General features: G+C 35.3%; 1 protein-coding gene across 1 annotated transcript in view; it reads right to left on the bottom strand.

Moving 5' to 3' along the window:
• LOC118194142 (uncharacterized protein ZK1073.1-like) overlaps positions 1-21,615 on the bottom strand; it is a 164,107-nt gene that overhangs the window by 112,977 nt on the left and 29,515 nt on the right. The window contains exon 3 of the mRNA XM_035365328.2: positions 2,689-2,752. Coding sequence (XP_035221219.1) covers positions 2,689-2,752 — 64 coding nt within the window. The remainder of the gene's footprint in view (positions 1-2,688; positions 2,753-21,615) is intronic.

Genomic DNA, 21,615 nt, shown 5'->3' with positions numbered 1-21,615 from the left:
CTCAGGTCTAGGATGTCTAGTTCAAACAAGTAGGATGTGGGTTAGTTGGTAGTGTTGTACGCATTCTACATGAAGCACGTTATCACATTCTGTACACTGTGACATTCAGACATATGCACCCTCCGACTTCCAGGTGCTTAATGAGAACTATCTATCGCCCTTTAAAAGGGGGAGTATATGAGGTATTTCTCCCGCCTTCTTCGCGTGCCTTCGTGGTGTGGTGGTCTGCACGCTGGGCGCGTATTCCAGAGGTCCACGGTTCGATTCCCGGCGAAGGCGTTGCATATTTGTCATCTTTCCTGTTTCCAATTAACCTAATGTCTCTATGGTGGCGCCCGAACTAAAAGGGTGTTGGATGACGATTCTCCTCACCCAGGATTTTGCGATTGGGTCCCCTAAAAACCCTAGTCGCCCATTAAAAGGGGGAGTATATAAGGTATTTCTTCCGCTTTCTTAACGAACCTTTGTGGTGTAGTGGTCTGCACGCTCAGCATGTAATTGAGAGGTCCGCGGTTCGATTCCCGTCGAAGGCGTTGCTAATTTTTCATCTCTCCGGCCTTTTCGATTAACCTAATGTCTCTACAAATTAAATATGCAATTTCGGTGCTAAAGTAAAGTATTCTATGTACTAAATAAATTAAAGATTTACATTTCTAGTTTTTACTGCTACAACAAAACTATTTTGACAGTAAACACTTAAAAGTCATTAATTCAGCTTGGCATAATTTATCATGCAGGTTTTTTTTTTTTTTTGTGACTATGAAACAATTCTTTTTTAAAGGCTGATCACAGTCCTGAATAGTTAATTCCCCCCCGCATTTTCTATCCGCTCAGCCGGTAATGTATAGCAAATCACTGTTTAAGTGGCACCAAAGCAGTTGACTTAATTTCTGACATTACCGCATCTGGTCGAGTTTATCTGACATTTACAATTCAATGTGTGACTTAAATCTTAAATGATTAATTTTAGATTAAGATGTCTTCAAAACGAAAATAAAACGATTACATTTAGAGTTATGTAGGTTACTGAAAATATTGCCACGGAAAATCGTAAAGCTAGTTGGAAGATTTCATTGTTTGTATATTTTACATAAGCAGGGACCATTTTTTTGAAATAATTAAGTAAACTTCATGTAATTTTAGGTTTGTACGTAACATCTGTTTTTTTTATTACTTTAAAATATTTATTCTGTAGTCATTACGTTTATCGATGAAGGAGACGGGGAAAATGTGCAGTTCCCTCGTCGGGATTCGAGCACTGGACCTCTCGATTGCTAGCCGGACGTACTATCCAGTTACACAATGAAAGCATGTGGTAAGGAGGGAGGAAACTTATAAATATTTATGCTTTTTCTGAAAATTAATGGCACTTCAAGATTCAGAAAATTAAGCGGACAATTTTTTTTTCCTTTTATGAGGGGACTATCTTATTTGCTGGTTATCTCTATAAATAATTGTATTTTTAATTTTATAAGTATAAAGGTATTAACAAACCAAGATACTGCCACCAGTCATCGCTAATAACAACCGCCATAACACTCCTCTTCTGTAAGAAATTGCCTTTATAAAAGGACATTAACGATGGGTGGTCATCTTAGTAACTCAGTTTTGTAGAACCTGTTGCAGAAACCAAGAACAGTTTAAACTCAAGAAATGCTTGAGACTAAATTGCACCCTCATTCGAGGTCGTCTGCAAGATCTCGAAATGAATCGGCCTAGTGTGCTAATAGTTGCAATGCAAGAACACAATGGAAGAAATGTCTTTAATTTCTTACATTTCTTCACACACTAAAGAATGACAGAGACAAAGCCAGACGAACCACAGGCAAACAAACTGTTTGTCACGAAAATGGTGCTACGTTGCTCTCCACTTTTGTTTCTGGCACCAGGTGTAAAGACCAGAAAGAGTTCAAAAGCGAAAAATGCATGGAATTTTATGCAGTCTCTCGGGGTCTGTCATGATCGATATGATAATCACACTGGAAAACCAAAATCATACGGGAAGAATGTTTTTATTTCCTACGATTCTGAGAGGAGTAATTTCAGCGAATATGGAGTAATTATCGTTGAATTAAGATCTTTTACTAGCTTGAAAGCAATGATAAAGAAACAAACAGACTCAAGTTTCGCTGCAGTACACTGTTGTTCATTATAGTTTCTTGACAAACCAAACAAGATGCTTATTTCATACACCTCAAGTTGCCTGTATACCTAAAAAAAAATTTAATGTTTCTAAGAAACTTCAGATTTTTTATGTTTCTATTTTCTTAAAAAAATAAACCTTTGTAATCGTAGATATTTAGGAAATTAATATTTTTTAAAAGGTTTGTATCATAAGAAGACTGTGTTATAATCCCCCTTTTTAAATCGAGCTGTGTCAAAATTTTGATGCACAGTTTCAATACATACAAATACAGATTCACACAAATCCAATTCAGTAAAACGCGGAATTTGCGTGTTTGCGTTATATTGTTATATGTATTTGCGTTATATATATAGTTCATTTAAATGATTACTGAAATCAATAAAGAAATCACGTCTAGATTTCGGATTTCACGTATTCCAGACGCTTTGTATTCTTAAATAAGGCAAATCTTTCAAATCATTCTTGTTGATATACTTTTCAAAGGCAGTTTTAAAATAAATTTAATCCACTTTTCAAGATAATGAAAATAATATGCTACTTACGATTACTGCCAATGTCATGTACTGTGAGAAAAACTGCTTTCTTCTCGGCATTATCCAGATCTCCCTGAAAGATTAAATTATATTTTTTTAGCTTTTATATTCAAGCGTTAAAGGTTTTGGTTCCAAGAATATTTTCCATAAACATTAAAAATATGTTTTCTAGACTCATAGTGCCTATTATTAGGTTACACAAGAAAAAGAACTAAAGAAAAATGAAAGCTAGTGTTTTTGGAATTTGTAATTGTTCTGTCTAAAATATTCATTACTTTAATGGCAAACACTGATCATATAATAAGAATTTTTTTCTCCTCTGTTCGAAACTCGAACCTAGTATTTAAAGCATTATAAACGCTAAGAAGCGTGGGCATTATCATTATTTTGAAACTTAAAAAATCATGGATTGAGAAAGGTAGTTTTATTGAACAAGAGATGAAAAGAACAAGAGAACAAGATTAAAAGCCTTAGCTTATAACTAAGCGAAATTCAGAACCAGACTTGCTTTCATTTTATAACTGAAGGTAATGGATTGAGAAATGTCATTCTTTCAAGCAGTGAGGCGGGAGGGATATAAGATTAGAAAAGCAGAGTTTTTAATCAACTTTAGGTTTAATAATTAGACAAACTTAACTGTAGACTGATGTTTGTTCGAGAGAAACATATTTATGCTTTCTCTGCATTTCTAAACATTCTGTGATACAACATTTTTTTCAAGGAGCAACATAATTTTGAGTCATTCTAAATAACTATACGGCTAAAATAGGCTGTTATAGAAAGCTAAAATATTATATTCATAAATTAATATATATCTAAATAAATAAATATCTATATTCATGCAACCGAAAGGAAATCTTTACACAGATTTTTTTTTTGGGGGGGAGGGAGATAAACTCGTCCAATACTTTTAACATACTCTGTACTCTGCTAAAGTGGACTTGTCTAATCTGTGAAAGGATAGCCACCTTTAGCTGAGAATTGGAGAACTCATCAAATCTAACTTAACAATGAAACTTTATAAAAGAAATGAATCAGCTGCAAAGTAACATCATTTACTTACTATGACCTGACATTTAGCAACACAGTAAAGTGTAATAATTAGCACTTAAACGTTATCGAGTATAAACCAATGATCGAATACTTTGATAAAATATATCTAGAGATAAATTTCTGCCATATTTGATAACATTTCTCTCTTATAGGATGACTATCATTCTAACATAGTTTCAAACTGTTAATATGGGATTGTGTCACATGAGTTCTCTTCCTGCTATAAGGTAATTTTTAGATATTTAACTATCACAAGAAAAAAATATCCAGAAAATTAATTCTGTTTTAAACTTTTGTAATAAAAAAAAATATTTCTAGTGAACTAGTGAAGACTTTCTTTGCCCCATCTGGATGAAAGGTGCGGCCAGATTTCACAAAATAGTATCTGTTCTTTAACCTCTCTCAAAAATGATGGTAAAAAGCCAAAAAACGTTTTCATACTTTTATGGAACTATTCCCTTTTGAAGCACTGACAGTCTTTCGATACTAAATTGCAATACTTTGAAATTCTACCACCAATTTGCATGTGCTTTAGAGTTTTCCCAACGAAATTTGTAAATTCTGATGGCTAGCATCTCGCCTAGGAGTGAATTCAGCCAATAAAATGCAAAAATCGTGTCAAATCTAGAATTCAGCATCTGAGGAAAGAAACAATACCGCTTTAGATTTGACCCCCAAAATGGTCTGACCCGAAATCCAGGTAGAGGTAAGGAAGAGAACAATGAGAGCTTCAGTACCTGGAAAGAATGCTCGCCCCTTGTACAGAGATTTCACCGCTCGGGAAGAGTTCTCAGTCCAAATCTGAAACTTAGCTGGCAGTTGCTGAGAAAAACCTAATACCCGGCAGTTGCTGAGAAAAACCTCATATGGTTTTCACCTATGGATGCAGCAACTAAAAGATAACAACACCGTTTTTCAGACAGAAGCAGCTATTTCCAGAGATATCTAGTACATCTCTTAACAAAACCTACAGGATATCATCATACACACAGACAGCATGTCAGTACTTCTGTCTCTACAGAAGGTCTCTACAGTGGCTCCCGAACTAAAAGGGTGTTGGATGAGGATTCTCCACACCCAGGATTTGGCGATTGGGTCCCCTATAAACCCCAGTCGCCCTTTAAAAAGAGTAGTATATAAGGTATTTCTCCCGTTTTCCTAACGTGCCTTCGTGGTGTAGCGGTTCTGCACATTGGGCCGGTATTCCAGAGGTCCGTGGTTCGATTCCCGGCGAAGGCGGTTGCTAATTTTTCATCTTGCCTACTTCCAAAAAACTACCTAATGTCTCTACAATCTGAAAGTCTAATACTGTCATTTCGAGTGCATGGTGATACACTACTCATCTCTTTAAGGAGACAAACTGGAAAATGAACAAGGAATGGTTTTGTTACAGATGCACAACAATGACAATAAAGGTTGGAATCATACAAAATAGTATCGTCTAACAACACACGAACAAAAGCGCACCATCAGACGATCTGAGATAATTTCTTTATCCTAAAATACAAATGGTACGCTTTTTCAAAACAGTGACTAATAACGTTCTTGATTAGTTAGACCTAGATGTTCGGATATTCTAATGACTCCGAAGACTAATGACCTCGGTACATAATCCTAGAATGGAGATGAGCTAAGCATATGAACATACTCCTCAGTGAGAGTGGGAAATTTCGAGCAAACATCATATTCATCATGAGCTACACGTAAAGGTACAAGTAGAGGGAACACCAAAGTGTCATCTTTGGTCGCACAGCTATAGGTCCACCTTGCTAACTATGCAGCACTCACCCCAATTTCGATGGGAAGCACTCTCGGAGGATGGTCGGGAAGTACTCTCGGAGGATGGCCGGGAAGCACTCTCGGAGGATGGCCCGAGGGTCTCCTAATCCTCTTTACCCTAGCACTACATCACTAGACAGGAGTTTCGACTAGCCACTATTTTGAGTACCTCATGTCGAACAGACACTAAGAAATATCCATGCCTTTACCGAGATTCTAACCCATCTCCATTGGTACGGCAGCCAGGCTTTCTAACCACAATAGCAGTCAGGGTAGCCATCCCATGGAAAGACCATTAGACATGCAGGAATTTGTCTGTAAACATGCTTTCGCCGGAGTATTGCATGCATTAATGAATTTATATCCGATGACTTAGAATTGGTAATTATTACTCGTTATTGCATTTCCGGATGTTGATTCACAGTAATCTATGTTTTTTTACAGCTTTGTAATGGGCCATCTCATTTCATCTCATTTCGCTAGAGAGTTAGATTTTGTAACTTACGTAATTTTCAGCAAGAAAGAGTAGCTATTATTTTATTCGAATGAGCGTAATCACTTTATCACTAATGAGCGCAGTATGGGACTGTTTCCTCCAAAACAAAAGATGTGTACTAAGCATTTTTTTTTAAAGATTCTGTATAAATAGCAAAAAATAAAACACAATTCGACAACAATAACAGTCTTCTCAAACTCTGCAGAATATGCTACAAATAAGGAAATTAAATATTAAAGATTAACCTAAACCAAAATCATTAGTTCAGAAAATAATAGCATGAAGAGCAGAAGTTAGAATAAGCTTGTTAAAGTACACAGATGTCAGCAGTATTTAATATGATAAAATTACATAAAATTAAATACCAGAGCTAACTCCGAAGCAGCGATTTTTCTTTCTTTTTGAAGTAGTTGAGTAGATTATAGATTCGTTTTCAGAAGTATATAACTACAGTTTTAGACTAGAGTGGTTCTGTATAATTGTAGAGCTAGATAGTATAACTGTAGTGTAGCAGTATAAATGTAGAGCTATACAATTAATTCAGCGGTTCGCTTTCGAGGTAGTATAAAGCAGTAAATAAGATTTTACAAATTGGGTTCCTGATAATTTGAGCAAACATAAAAGCCAATAACTATGTAGTTGTGAAAAATTATTTTTGAAGTTTTACTAGCAGTTGAGCTTAATTTAGACACTATCTTACCTCCACTTTAGTTTCCATCACGTATATTGGCTCAGACTAGAAGGTTACGTAAAGTAGAACTACGTGAAATTGAGTTTAAATAGGTTAACTGCAATTCAGGCAAAGTGGTGGCTTTCATCATGCATCAGAAAATTTAGTACCAATCTAGGGCTGGATGAGAAATAGTGTTTTCCGATTGATATTCGAGTTTGGTAAGTGACCTTAAGCGATTAATCGAGAGGAACAACTATGTGCAGTGCTTGATGGAAACTTGTTCTTGGTCATTTGCACTATTAAAAGGCAAGTTGTTTAAATTTGTTAACATTAACGTCAATAAGTTAATCGATCTTTTTTATGCTGTATGGTCTAGATTCATTTTAAATCAAAAGGAGTAGAAAAACAAAATGTTGTCCAATTTTAATCTGTCTATGTGAAGAAATTAATTTTTATTCAGCTTAATAATTGACTAAGAACGTCGCATAGCTTCGCGTAGAGTACATATCTTACAAGTTAGGAAGCCGTACTTGTAAGAATAGTTCAGAGTTATAAAGTAACCATATAAACTTAACGAGACTGGTTGAAAAACATAATGTTAAGGTAAGAAACACAAATGAATATATTTGTTCACCTTGCAGCTACTGATATTGAATATATGCAGATGCAATATATGCAGATTTATATATATATATATATAATATATATTAAAAATAATGATTATAAATTTTATATATAACATATATATATTAAATTAATTTAAATGTATAACGAAAGAGAGAAACAAAGACAGGTATATTTAACAAATTTTTAAAAATCATAGGTAATCTACAAAATTCAAAGCTTAAGAGGAAAATTGTACATAAAAGTGAACGATTTATAGACACAGAGAGTAATAAACTCAGTAGAATAGTCATTCTGAGAAAGAAGGAGTGCAACCCTCATCAGTATTCCCATAATTAATTGCCTATCTACCTAGGGAAAGGAATGACTTCTTGGAATGAGATACGACAAGTGGGTAGGGCTAGTGTGATTTATAACGCTTTTTAGGTGGTAGTAAGGTATTGATTTTTCGTTTCATAGTATCCAGAAGTATCTTACACCAATTACACTTATTGGACCATGAATTAGTAGCAGTTTGTGCAAGACAGTCTGTTCCTCTATTTAAAACTGTTCAGTTTTTTTAAAAAAAAAGTTTGCCGGAAAACATACTTCCTATAAACTAATAAATACAGAAAATTTTGAGATCAAAATATGTCACAGAGGCTTTTAATAAATTGACCCAATAACTAATAACGGGAATGTAATGATTTTGAAAATATGCTAGCTGTTTTGATTAGAATTTATCTTACACTGGAACAAGTATAAGCATGGAGAAAACGATAAGTTACAATAGCAAAATTCTCTATCTTTTATCCCCCCCGAAAAAAGTGTTTAGTTCCTTTTTTTAATGTATTTTTCAGAATTTTCATTACATTATATTGAGATAACCTTAGACATTCGTTACTTACAAATTAACATGTAGCCTCGAAAATTACTAAATAGTAATAAGCTTTGACTTTCGCAAAGGGAATCATTTCATCCACAACTGCGATTATTGCTATGATATGTCTATGCTTTATTAGAACAATGAAATATATATATAGCTGATTAGATAACTGTGTGTTAAAAATAAGAACTTATTATTTAACTTAATTAATAAGAATTAAATAACTAAAATAAGAAGTTAAAAAATAATAGCAACTCAGTGAACTAGTTTGCACGTGGTAATATATCACGAAACTGACAGTTGTATCGTGAGCATAAACTGTACAGATGTATAATGAGATCAGTTTATAATGTCCTTAACATGCAAGATGAAAAAGTAACCACCTCAAATACTGGGGAAACTAGCGTCACTGAGGAATTGAATTTACATCGTAAGTTACACTAGTTTCCAAAAGTCAAGCAAGAACCGGAAAACTGATTGTTACGCCATCCATTGCTCGCCGAAAAAGCGCGCTTCTGATATTCGTATAAAGCTAAAAATAATTTATTTCTACTTTTAAATTAATGAAGTTTTCCGCGATTGTGTTTCAGAGATGTGGCAACACGCGATTATTTTTATTGTAATTGTGTTCTAAAGATATAAGTGTATTGTGTTTCAAGTTTGTACGTTGAGCAAGAGTAAAATATTTATGATATTTATTGTGTAGAGTTTTGATTTCCAGCCCATTCCACAAAGAGGTGAACATAACAATTTTTGGTGTCAGGAAGTGGAGTAAAGTGGAAATGTGATAGTAATAATGTGTTGATATGGGAATATGTGTTGCAGGGAAATTAGCAGTGAAGATGATGGTTTCCTTGATTATGGTGAGTAGTTATTTGGTTTGATGTAATAATGTTTAGTGTTAAATTCTGTTTATTAGTGTTGTGTATTGAGGTGTTCCTACTTAATAATTTGAGTTGATAGAGTCTGTGTTGAGTTTGATTGTGTTCGTTTTTGTACTCATTGTGTTCTAGTTGTCAATTTAAGGTTGTATTTTTCTTTGAATTAAGATGAGTTTGAAGTCGCTTAAGTCATTAAAAAAAAGACGAGTTGACGCTCGTCGCGGAGGAATTAGGATTAGTAATTCCGGGCGGGGCGAAAATTGTTACTTTGAAAACTTTAATAGAAAGTTCAGAAGTTTGTGCAAATGATGCTGAATTTGTGCAAAATGTTATTGATAATATTCTAGAGGAAAAGAAAATACAAATTGAGAAAGAAAAATCGGGAAACGAAATTCGATTAGAGTTAGAGAAAATAAAACTTTCTCAGTTAGAGGCGAAATTAGCTTTAGCTAACACTAGAAAAGACGTGCTACAAAATCCAAATGTTGAGACGGACAACTCAAATCGAAATATGGAAAATTTAATTAAAAGTATAAAAACATTAACAATTTCTGTACCTACTAAAGCAGAATCCTTTAATATCTTTTTTCAATCAATTGAAAGGGCTTTCAGGACAAAACAAGTACCTGAAGATTTAAAAGCAGAAATCCTATTAAATATTTTGGGAGAGAAAGTCACTAATTTAATGGTATATGTGAAGGAAGAAGATATTAATAATTACGATAAACTAAAGTCCATGATTTTAAAGGAATGTCAACCAACCCCTCAAGAGTGCTTAAATCATTTTCGTTCTACGCAAAAATTGTCATCTGAGAACTTTGTACAGTTTGCATCAAAGTTAAGTGCAAATTTTGAATATTATTGTCAGTTGAGAAATGTAAAAGATTTTAAATCGTTATGTGATCTTATGGTTTCGGATAAAATATTCAGTGAACTTGATCGGGAATTAAAAAACCATAAAGCAGTAAACAGGGAGAGACATGGTTCGAACCCCAAAGTTTAGGTCGTGAATGCGATATTTATTTGTCATCAAAAGGTAAACAAAAACCAGAATCCCTTTTTGCAAAATCATTTATAGGTAACGATAATAAAAGAGGAGATGGAAATAATGTTAATAAACTTCGTAATTATAATTACAAAAATATTTCTAATGTATATGTATCTAGAGCAAAAGATAAAACATGTATTTTGTGTAAAACTAATCAAAACCACCCGTTACAAAATTGTCCTAATTTTAAAAGGCTTTCAGGAAATGAGCGTGTTGAAATTACTAAGCAAAATAACCTTTGTTTCAAATGTGTTTCTTCCCAGTGTAATGCGAAAACGTGTAGAGCCAGAAATTGTTTCTGTGGGAAAGCTCATCATTCTATGATTCATTTTTATAAACAAAATAAACCTCTTTCCAAAGTAGAGAACGGTGGCGCCGAACAAACTCAGTGCAATGCTTCAGTATCAAGGTCAAGCCGAATACATAAATCATCTGTGCTGTTACTCACGTGCAGTGTATACGTTAGCTCTGTTGATAAAACAAAAATGAATAAAATGACGCGCATATTATGCGATAATGGCTCTGAAAGAAGGTGTACGAAGGCCCTTGCCAATTGCTTAAAATTAAAACCAATTAGAAAGGAAAGGTTGTCAGTTTTTTCCTTTGGCTCACCAAAGCCTACTGAAAAATTATACGAAGTAGTAGAATTAAAATTATCTAGCAGATACAACCCTAATCAGTGTATTCAAATTGAAGTGCTAGTGGCCGATACTATTACAGCGGCATCTGTTTCTGTTCCAAATGAAGAAGTACAAAATATTATGCAGTCCCGCGGATTAGTCTTAGCCGACTGCTGTGACAGTGCGCCATGAGGCAGGGGATCATCATAGAAAAATGGAAGGGCCGGCTCAGACAAAACAACAGCGTTTTCCAAAGTGAAGCCTTGGCCATATTGCAAGCAATCCACTATGTACATTCCATAAGATGCAGGCAGGCCACAGTAAAAACTGACAGCTTGTTAACATTACATGCGATTTGGAACCCCGACCATCCCTCTGAAATTATTCAAGAGATACAGAAGGCCCTTAGACATAATCCAAATTTTAAGATTACATTAGAATGGATAAAAGCACACGCGGGCCATGAAGGGAATGAAATGGCAGATCAACTTGCCAAGGAGGTCACCACAGAAACAGCAATAGCAGAGACAGTTATACCATGGCCGCGTTCTTACTTCAAGCGTACGCTGAGATTGAAAGCCATGGGGAAGTGGCAATGTGAATGGGACGAGAGCAACACAGGGAGGAGGACCCATTACTTCTGTGGTTATGTGGACACAGACAGAAATATAGCAAACACGCAGCTCGCAAGGTTTATCTCAGGGCACGGTCCCTTTCCTGACTATTTCTACAAACGTGGTTTCTGCAATACAAGTCAGTGCGCATGTGGAGGACCGGGCTCGCCGGAGCATTACTTGGAGACATGCCCGCTGACTGAGGGTCTCCACATTAGACTACCAGCCAATAACAGACAGCCGTTCTGTAAATATCTGATTAAGCAACGTCACCTAATTAAAAAGATTGTGCAATTAATGGACAAATTAGCGGAACTCAATCTGGATTTGTGCCAAAATTAGTTCCGTAACATAAAGCGTATGTTATCCTCAAAATAAAATACCCTATGCAACTATAAGATTTAATGTCAGCAGTAAAAATTATAGACCCAGAATCAATGAGAGTATTAAGAAAGTAAATATGTAAATAAATATAATAAGCTCGCGAGTAATACTATATAAATGTGCATGAGTCATACCTTCAACAAGCAATGCAAACAGAAATGTAGAGTGGTGCAAGCAAGCAATGTACAGTGCATCCCCCTCAAAGTACAATGCTATATACATGTAAATATGCTCAGTGCAAATGTGTTTATTAAGCAAGCGTGTTAATCAAGTGTGTTTTCAAGTGTACTCCAATTTACTGGCACACAGCATTATCACATATGTACCCTAAAATGTGCACTGTATACTCGAAAATGTGCATATAGTGCACATAGGCCATCCTTAATATAAGAAATCTTATGCAATCATAAGACCCAATGGTATCAGTAAAGATTATAGATCTAGTATTTAAGAGAATACTCAAGAATGTAAATATGTAAATAGATTTCATAATCATCGCTTGTAATATGTAATATGCTCCGCGTATGTAAATATGTAAATATGATTGATGCAAAAGTATTAATCGAGTGCGTCGCAAATTGATTTCAGCATAAATAGTGCAAATATGTAATTAAGCCTCCTCAGTCTAGCAAGCAGCATTACAAGTGTTGCCTCAATGTGGAAAGAAAGTTATGTAATGGTGTAAATATGTAAATAAGTTTCTATTGATAGCAAGCACCATTACAGGTGCATAAGCAAACGTTCACAACAGGATATGAATATAAAACTGCAGCAAATAAGAGATGTGAATATAAACTGCAGCAAATAAGTTTAGCAGGAACCCGAGGATGGACGACACTATGAATGTCTCAAAGCTTATAACACATGAACTACTACCAATGAACCGAACTAATAAACAGAAATCCAATGACTGTACTATATGTATCAGTAATTACAGACAATCATATGTAATAATCGAATAACAATGTAACTAACAGAATTATAATGTACTAGAAAGCAATATAATGTGCCAGAAAGCAAAATCTGTATGTAAACCCAGAAAATGCATGTAATTATATGAGTAGCCCTTGTAAGGCCATCTTTATATTAATTCTATGATTTAATAAATACTGGGCCCGGGCGGTAGGATGGAGTGAACTCCCGGGGGCAGTTTTGGTCAGTAGGACCGCCACCGGGCTGAATTAGGCGTTGGGTTTGGGCGCCAGGTGTGGAGCCCTTGTGTGGCTTCAGGGGTTGTTTTAGATAAAGGTTGACGTGGTGCTACACCAATTAACCTATGGTGGGGGGGTGGTGCCCACGTCCTCCGTCGCATGTCGCATGCTTGGACAGTGATAAAACCATTGATATATTAATTGGGGCAGATTATTGAAGCTTCAGCTTTCGAAAAAATAAACCAGGAAATTACTTGCGTGCCAACGATTTTCGGGTTTGCTTTACAGGGAAGTCAAGATGTTTACAAGCCAAATGTTAAGACTGCAGTTTCAGCGAATTTTTGTGTAACCGCTTCAGATGTTCAGATATTATCGGAGCTTGATGCTTTAGGAATTAAAGAAAAGGAAGAGTTAAATGTAGTTGATAAAGCGCTGATAGATGAATTTGAGAAAAATTTAAAATTCGTGAATGAGAGATATGAAACTGATTTATTATGGAAGTTTAGTTACGATGAATTAGGAAATAATTATTTTTTAGCTAAAAAGAGGTTTGATGAGTTAGTAAAGGATTTTTATAAAAATGATTGGGTTGCTAATAAGTATAGGAATATAATAAATGACAAAAAACAAAATGGAGTTTTTGAGGAATGTGGTAGAGATGAGCATGAGTATTTTATGCCTCGCAGAGAAGTTATTAGGGAAGATAAAGAAACAACTAAAGTTCGTATAGTCTTTAACTGCAGTTCAAAATATAAAGGTAATCTTCCTTTAAACGATTATTTGGAAACTGGCCCAAATTTAAATCCAAATATTTTTGATGTGATTCTAAAATTTCGTAATTACAAAATAGCGTTTAATGGTGATATAGAGAAGGCTTTCTTAATGAAAAAAATTTCTGAAAGAGATAGAAAATTCTTAAAATTTCTTTGGTATTCAGATAACCCTAGTGAAGAATATAAAATTATGAGAATGAAAAGACTACCCTTTGGATGTAAAAGTTCCCCTTTCATTTTGAGTGCTACGATAAAGCATCATATAAAAAAATATAAGGAAAGTAAACCGAAGTCATTGAAATGTTAAATTCATCACTTTACGTAGACGATTTATATTATGGTGGAGACAGTGTGAGAGAATCATTTGAGTTGTCGTCGGATGCTGTATCAATATTAAAGAGTGGTGGATTTAATTTAAGGAAACTGAGGTCGAACAGTAGAGAATTAGAAAAATTGTGGATAGAAAATGGACTTAGTGACAGTGAGATAGTGGGAGTTAAACAACTGAAAGTCCTAGGGTTGAATTGGAATCCTGATAGAGATGAGTTGTCGTTGGAGGTGAAGGGTTTGGTGGATTCGTGGAAAACGTTGCGACGCACTAAAAGATGTGTTTCACAGACAGCTGCAAGAATCTTTGATCCTATTGGTTTGATTGCGCCGTTTGTGATACGTATAAAGTTATTGTTACAGGAAATTTGGGAGAGAGCGTGTGATTGGGACGAAGAATTGCCGGAGGACTTGCAGCAAAAGTGGATAACGTGGTGTAAAGAAATTGAAAAATTGATAGACGTTACTATTCCGAGATATTGTTTTCTGGATTGTGAGAATGAGCAATCCGAAGTACATGTGTTTTGCGATGCTTCACCAAGTGCTTACGGAACTGTTGTTTATTTTAGATATTGTGAGATTAATGCGAATTACAGAGTATCTTTTATAATGTCGAAGAGTAGAGTGTCACCGTTAAAGAAACTAACGCTGCCACGATTGGAGCTAATGGCCATGGTAATAGGTGCTAGAGTGGGAAATTACCTTAAGAGTGTCTTTAAGGATAAAATTGGAAGAATATTGTTTTGGAGTGATTCTTGTATTGCGTTGCATTGGGTGAAGGGAAGTGCGAAGAGATGGAAACAGTTCGTTGCCAACCGGGTTGTGGAAATTCAGGAAAGATCGAGTCCAAGTGATTGGTATTATTGTCCGTCTGACGATAACCCTGCAGATTTGCTTACTAGAGGAATCTCGGCTGAGAAGTTGGTACTTAATGAAAAATGGTGGTCAGGTCCAATTTGGCTTCGAAAAAGTTTTGAGAGTTGGCCTAAACATTGGGTTAGAGGGTTACCAAATGTAGACAGTGCGGAAATACTAAGACAGCAAAAAAATTCTGTCAAATGTTTTGTAGTTCAGTTGGAATTAGTTGAGCAGCTTTGGAATAAATTTTCAGTTTGGAGTAAGTTGCAGAGAGTTGTTGCTTGGTGTTTAAGGTTTATAAGAAATGTGAGGGGGAATAGGATTTTGGCTCCTTTCTTAAAAACAAGTGAACTAAAAGAAGCGCATGATATTCTAATCAAACTAGTCCAAAGAACTGAGTATAAAAAGGAAATAGCTACTTTAGAGAAAGCGAGAGTATTAAAGAAAAGTTCTTTAATTTCTCTAAATCCGTTCTTAGGCAACAGTGGCATACTACGTGTAGGAGGACGTTTAAGAAATGCCAGCTTACCAGACTCTGTGAAACATCAAATAATATTTCCTAAGAATCATCCTGTTACAAAATTGTTAGTGACATTTTATCACCTTAATTATATGCACGGAGGAGTACAATTAGTTAACTCTGCAATGAAACAAAAGTATTGGATTATAGGAGCAAAAACTGCCATACGCAGAGAAATAAGAAAGTGCGTTATCTGCGCCAGATTTTGCTCTGAGTTTTCGAAACAAATGATGGCTGATTTACCTTCTGCGAGAGTGAATCCCGGAAGACCATTTCTTAAATGCGGAACTGACTTATCAGGACCATTCTTGATCAGTCCTAGACGTGGTAAAGGAGTTAAACCACTGAAAATGTACGTATGTGTGTTTGTATGCTTTGCAACGAAAGCCGTCCATTTAGAACTTGTCAGTGACCTTAGTGCTCAGGCATGCATTGCAGCTCTGAAACGATTCATAGGACGACGAGGAAAGCCCGCTGAAATATTCAGTGATTGTGGAACGAACTTTATCGGTGCAAAGAATTACTTAAAAGCGTGTACGATGGAGGCACTTGGTACTTACTTGACCAACGAAGGCGTTAAATGGACAATGAATGTTCCATCAGCCCCTCATTTTGGAGGCCTATGGGAGGCTGCCGTTAAATCCATGAAGTTTCACATGAGACGTGTTATAGGATCGCAGATCCTCTCACAAGAAGAATTTTCAACGTGTCTAGTGGAGATTGAAGCCATACTTAACTCCCGTCCTTTAGTGCCCTTCTGAGGACTCCCGCCCTTCTGAGGACCCAAATGATTTTTCTGTCATTACACCGGGTCACTTTATTATCGGTTCCGAGTTAAAAAGTGTTCCTGAGCCTGATGTAACAAATGAGAAAATTCCCATCCGTGAACGGTGGAAATTAGTCACACAGATTTCCCAATCGTTTTGGAAATCGTGGTCAAAAGACTACTTAACTCAGTTGCAAGTGCGCAACAAGTGGAAACTTCCCAGTGCTGATTTACGTGTGAATGACTTGGTGCTAATCAAGGATGAGAACTTGCCGCCACTTAAGTGGAAGATGGCAAAAGTAATTTGCACTTATAAGGGAACTGACCAAAGAGTAAGGTCAGTCAACTTAAAAACTGCGTCGGGTGAAATGAAAAGACCAATACATAAACTGGTCAGACTTCCTATAAATGACTGAGTGAATTATTGCTCTCTATGTTTTATAATTATATTTACAGTTTGTTTAATTTTTATGTGTTGCATTATATTTCAGTTTATATATCTAGCTGAGCTGATGACGGGGTCATGGGGGCCCAGTGTGTTACGCCATCCATTGCCCGCCGAAAAAGCGCGCTCCTGATATTCGTATAAAGCTAAAAATAATTTATTTCTACTTTTAAATTAATGAAGTTTTCCGCGATTGTGTTTCAGAGATGTGGCAACACGCGATTATTTTTATTGTAATTGTGTTCTAAGGATATAAGTGTATTGTGTTTCAAGTTTGTACGTTGAGCAAGAGTAAAATATTTATGATATTTATTGTGTAGAGTTTTGATTTCCAGCCCATTCCACAAAGAGGTGAACATAACACTGATGGTAACTCAAAAAGTACAATTTAAACGCACAAGCTATGTGTTTTAATAGTTAAAGATTTAAATAAAAAGGCTATTTAAAACTTTTTGAGGACTTTGTAATGCTTTCACAGACGAAGTGATAACTCACTTATCAGTCTAAGTAGAGTTTAAGAAACTTTAAATTAAAATTACACAGGATGGAACCCTACTAACGGTTCTGCGTCCGTGGATTTTAGGCCTGATTCTATTGCTTCCCTTAAACATTCAATGAAGTTCATATGAAAATCATTGACCAAATTATGATGGTGTGTCTCTGAAATTTGGCAGCTGGGTCTCCTAGATGCCGACGGATAGCTGAAGACCACTGAAGAGTGACAGTACTGAATCCGATTCTGGGTAGCAAAATGAGGCAGCTGAATGGATGTTTTCGTGATTTTTCCGTGTGTTGTGTAAATGATTTGAATTACTTTAGAAGTTCTTACGAGATGCTTTTACCAAAGCAAATAACCCGAGTGTTTTGATGTTATTCATGACTTGCCTATTTACCTATCTTTCGGCAATATAATATGAAAAAGTATATTTGATAAAAGCAAATATTATTCTGGGAAAGTCACGTTGAATCCGGATCAGTAGGGATATGAATTCAAATTTAGTATGCCTTTTCTAGTAGATATTATCAGCGGTATTGCATTCTTCGTATTATTTATTACGCAGTTCTAGAAAAGCAAAATTTATTTTTGGCGCCTCTTTAGTTATTAAGTACAATTTTTCAAACTTTGTTTCCTCGAAACACTAACGTTACTCCTAACGTTCCTAATTCAATTTATAGTGTTCCAGCTGAATTAAAGTTACTTGCCTGCTAGAATCAACTAAAACTGCAAAACGACTATTCGCTAAGTTGTCAACAACAACAACAGAAGAAGGGTTAAAATACCCTTTTATTTCAACTCTAATATATTCTCAGATAACCTTACTTAAGCGTACAAATAGCCAGCCCTTATGGCTTTAATTTAAAAAATAGAAAACGTAAAACTAAGCTAATTATAAGTTGAATAATCAGTTGAAACTGCACAGAGATGTATTTAACGCGTAGTTGGCTCTCTGGCTAATATCCCCGACATATATTAACTGGCAAATAATATGCACAACCGCAAAATAGCAAGCTTTAGTTAGTGGCAACAACGTGGCTGAAACACAGAATACTCTTTGCCTGAAGTAGATCAAATTTCAGCTTAAATAGTAGTTTCTACCCTACTTTTTATAAAGCATGAAACTGAAAACTCATTCTGGCTGGAAAGCATAGATAGGAAAATGAGGGTGTAAAGGAAAGGCTGTTTCCAAACTTAGAAATTAACCGTTAGGAAAATAAAATAAAACCCTGCAAGCTAATTTGAAAAAGTTCCTAACTCAGCTGCCTGGAAAACTTAAATGACTCTCTCAACCTTCCATCCCACATAAGAAATAAATTTGGAACACTTATGAACATAATATAATATAGAATGCAACATATATCTCTGTCTACCAACTTACTGCATTTTATCAAGTATACTCTTACCAGGGCTCAGTTTTGCCTCACTAAAGATTCGCACTAATGATGTTTTAGCGAAAATATAGTACTATATTGAATTTCCACTAAGTGAATAAGAAAAGGGGTCAATTTATCAAATTCCAAGTAATTTTATATGCTTACATCTTCATCTGCCTTAATTATTTTTCCTGAGATCATGCCTCTTATGTTTCCTCCCTTTTGTAAAGCTATACTTTCCTTTTACAGTATACCTGATTTTCATTTTATTGAATATTGGGTCTGTATCGTCCATCGCAAACATTTTTAGTAAACTAGGGTAGTAAAAATGTGATCGTCTCGCACACAAAACTGCAAATAGAATGAAACGAAACAGAATTGCTTGAAGTACACAGAGATTTTCAGCTTAGACAAATTTCTCTATCATTCAGACAAATAAATTTTCATGGCTTTGTATCTTCTTTCTGGGACAAATTTCTAATTTTACATTTTAAAATAATATATTGTTTACATATTATATGCTTATCGTATGTAGTCAAATATATTTTAATCTTAAACTGAATAATGTGCCACTTTGCATGCGTCTGTTATACATCCATATAAAGCAGTCCATTTACCTACTTTTCTTCAAGGTGAAATCTCTAACGTCATTTTTATCTTAAACTTTTATTTTGTAGTTAAACTGGGATACATTAAATCCAAATATAACGAAGTATTTAGTGAATTTTTCCTCTGGTTCCTTAAACTTGTAGTATTCAGATTCACGTTATTTTAACCGCTTATGCAGAAGTTTTTCACATTTTCAGAAAACTCTAAACGTATTTTCTCTTTTCTCTAAACCATTTTCGAAATATTATCCACTTCTTAAAATGCTTCATTTATTACTACAATTTAGAAGAAACTGAATATTGGTTATGAAAATTGATTTGTCCTCAGTCTGATGCACAAATCTGAAACTTGAAAGCTTTCTTCCCTATTGTCACTCACTGAATTTCGGTTAGCTATTCCAATGGATATAAACTCTGAAAAAAATCTCATTTTCCGCTGTTGTTCCAGTTAAATTGAGACTGCAGGTTTGAATTTAATGTTTAATTTAGCACAAGTGCATGGGGAAAAAGTTCAATAGCTCTACCAAAACGTAAAGCGTTAACTTACAGAGGAAAAAAATAAGCAATCAAATTAGTTGTTGCTGTTTCTACTGGTCCTTTGATGTGAGAGGTTTCGATTAGATCCATGACGGCCAAGACGAAGTCAATACCTGTCTTTGGCCAAAGCCTTGAGCAGATGCAGAATTAAACGTCTTGAAAACTGATGCCATTCAAAAAACCCAAAGTGGCTAAACTTGTACATAAGTTGAAAAGTGAAGCCTTCCAAAACACATTGAAATTATTCTGCTGTATTTTATATTTAGCACGGCGCAAGCGGCCAAATCGCCAAATATTGTTTCAGAAGATATCACTAGTATTGCAACCATTTCCTGAAACCAAAATGGCGCAACAAAAATCATCGAGGAAGAATTTGTTATCAGATAAAGTCTTACCTGGCTGAATTCATGTACAGAAAGAAAATAGATGATCCATTTCAAAACGTTTTAAATGTTACTAAATGATTTTGGCCTCCGGAACTAAAATAAGGAAAATAATAGTTCTTTTCTAATTTCTGCGTGCATCTATTACAAACTCTGAAGTTTAAATAATATTGGCTTAAATAATTTTTTCCTTTTATCATTTGATTCTGCATTATTTTCATTTTAAAATTTTTCCACAATAACTTTGTTACTGTATGTTGATTTTGTTATAACGTTTTCATCGATTTTGATACAATCTTCCAGGGAACCGTTAAAAGGAATAGTTCCTGTCTCTCAGCTGCAAATGTAGCCAACAGCAGACGGTTGTGATTTTCTATTTATGGTGTTATTTGCCATTTAAACAGGCCCAACAGCGAGCAAGCGGTAAGGTCGTTGAGCACTGATTCCAGGCCGATAGGACTGGGTGCAGTGGCGTTTTCGTGGTTTTCCCCATGTGTAAGAAGGATAATGAGCCAATTTCTCTTGGAAAGCACTCCGCGAAAGCATCCCTAGCCTTAGGTAGGTAGACCTAGCGTGCTTTGCTATAATGAAATAAACCAAATTCAACTTCATTTAAGTGGTCCTTCGTTTTATGTATTTTAAATAAACTCATAATTTTTTTTTTTGTTTTATTTTACGAATGTGTCTGTATTTTTCCCTTGATACTTCATATCAATGATCGTGGCATGTGTTATGATTTTCTCCATCTTTTCCGAAGGCTTCTCTCACCGCTGTATTTCTGTTCTATCCAATGATGGATTGCCTTGCATCGTGAGACAATGGCCTTTTCCGTTTACTTTTCTCATCATGTTAGTGCTAAACTGGTTTTCAACTTACTAGTGCCTTTTAACATCATATGCCAGGAGTGGACAAACTTCATATCATTAAGAGCCGCATGTTGGAATTCAGGAATATTCGAGAGCCACAACTAGATTTCCCCAAAACCACAAATCCATATTTACATCATTTTAAAAGTAGTAAAACTAGTTTGAAATGAAGGACATTTAGTAATGTTAGCTTAAATGTATATATTTTATTTGCACAAGAGCCGCACCACTCGCCTGCTAGAGCCGCACGCGGCTCGCGAGACGTGCTTTGGCCACCTCTGTCATATGTCATCAGCGGCATTATGTATGACTTAGCTAATTAAGATTCTGCTTAGGACCAAATAAGCATCCCCATCAACGTATCAATTCATTTCCCCAACTGACGTAGATTGTTCAATTCTTTAATCAAGTATGATCTGGCGCGCCGTCACCATAACGTAGGAAAAACCTGCTGATGGCAACACTTGCGCCCGACTAGGGGAAAAGTATCATTCCATGCAACGATTCTTCAGAAGACTGTGTCAGCTTCGATGAAGCGTTTCAATGAAATCAGCTTACTGTAACAAAGTGATTGCGGAATAAATATATAAAATAAAAATAAGCAGAATCAGATGCGGAAAAGGAAGAAATTATTCCAACAAAGATTACTTCAGATACTCAAATTTTAGAAAGTTTGGATTAGCTCTCGAATATATTGACTCAGAAAACCATTTGATTAGCTTCTTTAAATGCAGTGCAGAATCTTCTAATAACTCTGATAACAAATTTTTAGAAACGATAAAAAAATTAATGA

Source organism: Stegodyphus dumicola, chromosome X1 (genome assembly GCF_044657685.1).
Source record: "Stegodyphus dumicola isolate Sdum_Otavi_A_Nest chromosome X1, ASM4465768v1".
Classification (NCBI taxonomy): domain Eukaryota; kingdom Metazoa; phylum Arthropoda; class Arachnida; order Araneae; family Eresidae; genus Stegodyphus; species Stegodyphus dumicola.
Note: the sequence above shows the minus strand (reverse complement) of the source record. Positions and strands in the feature narration are given on the sequence as shown.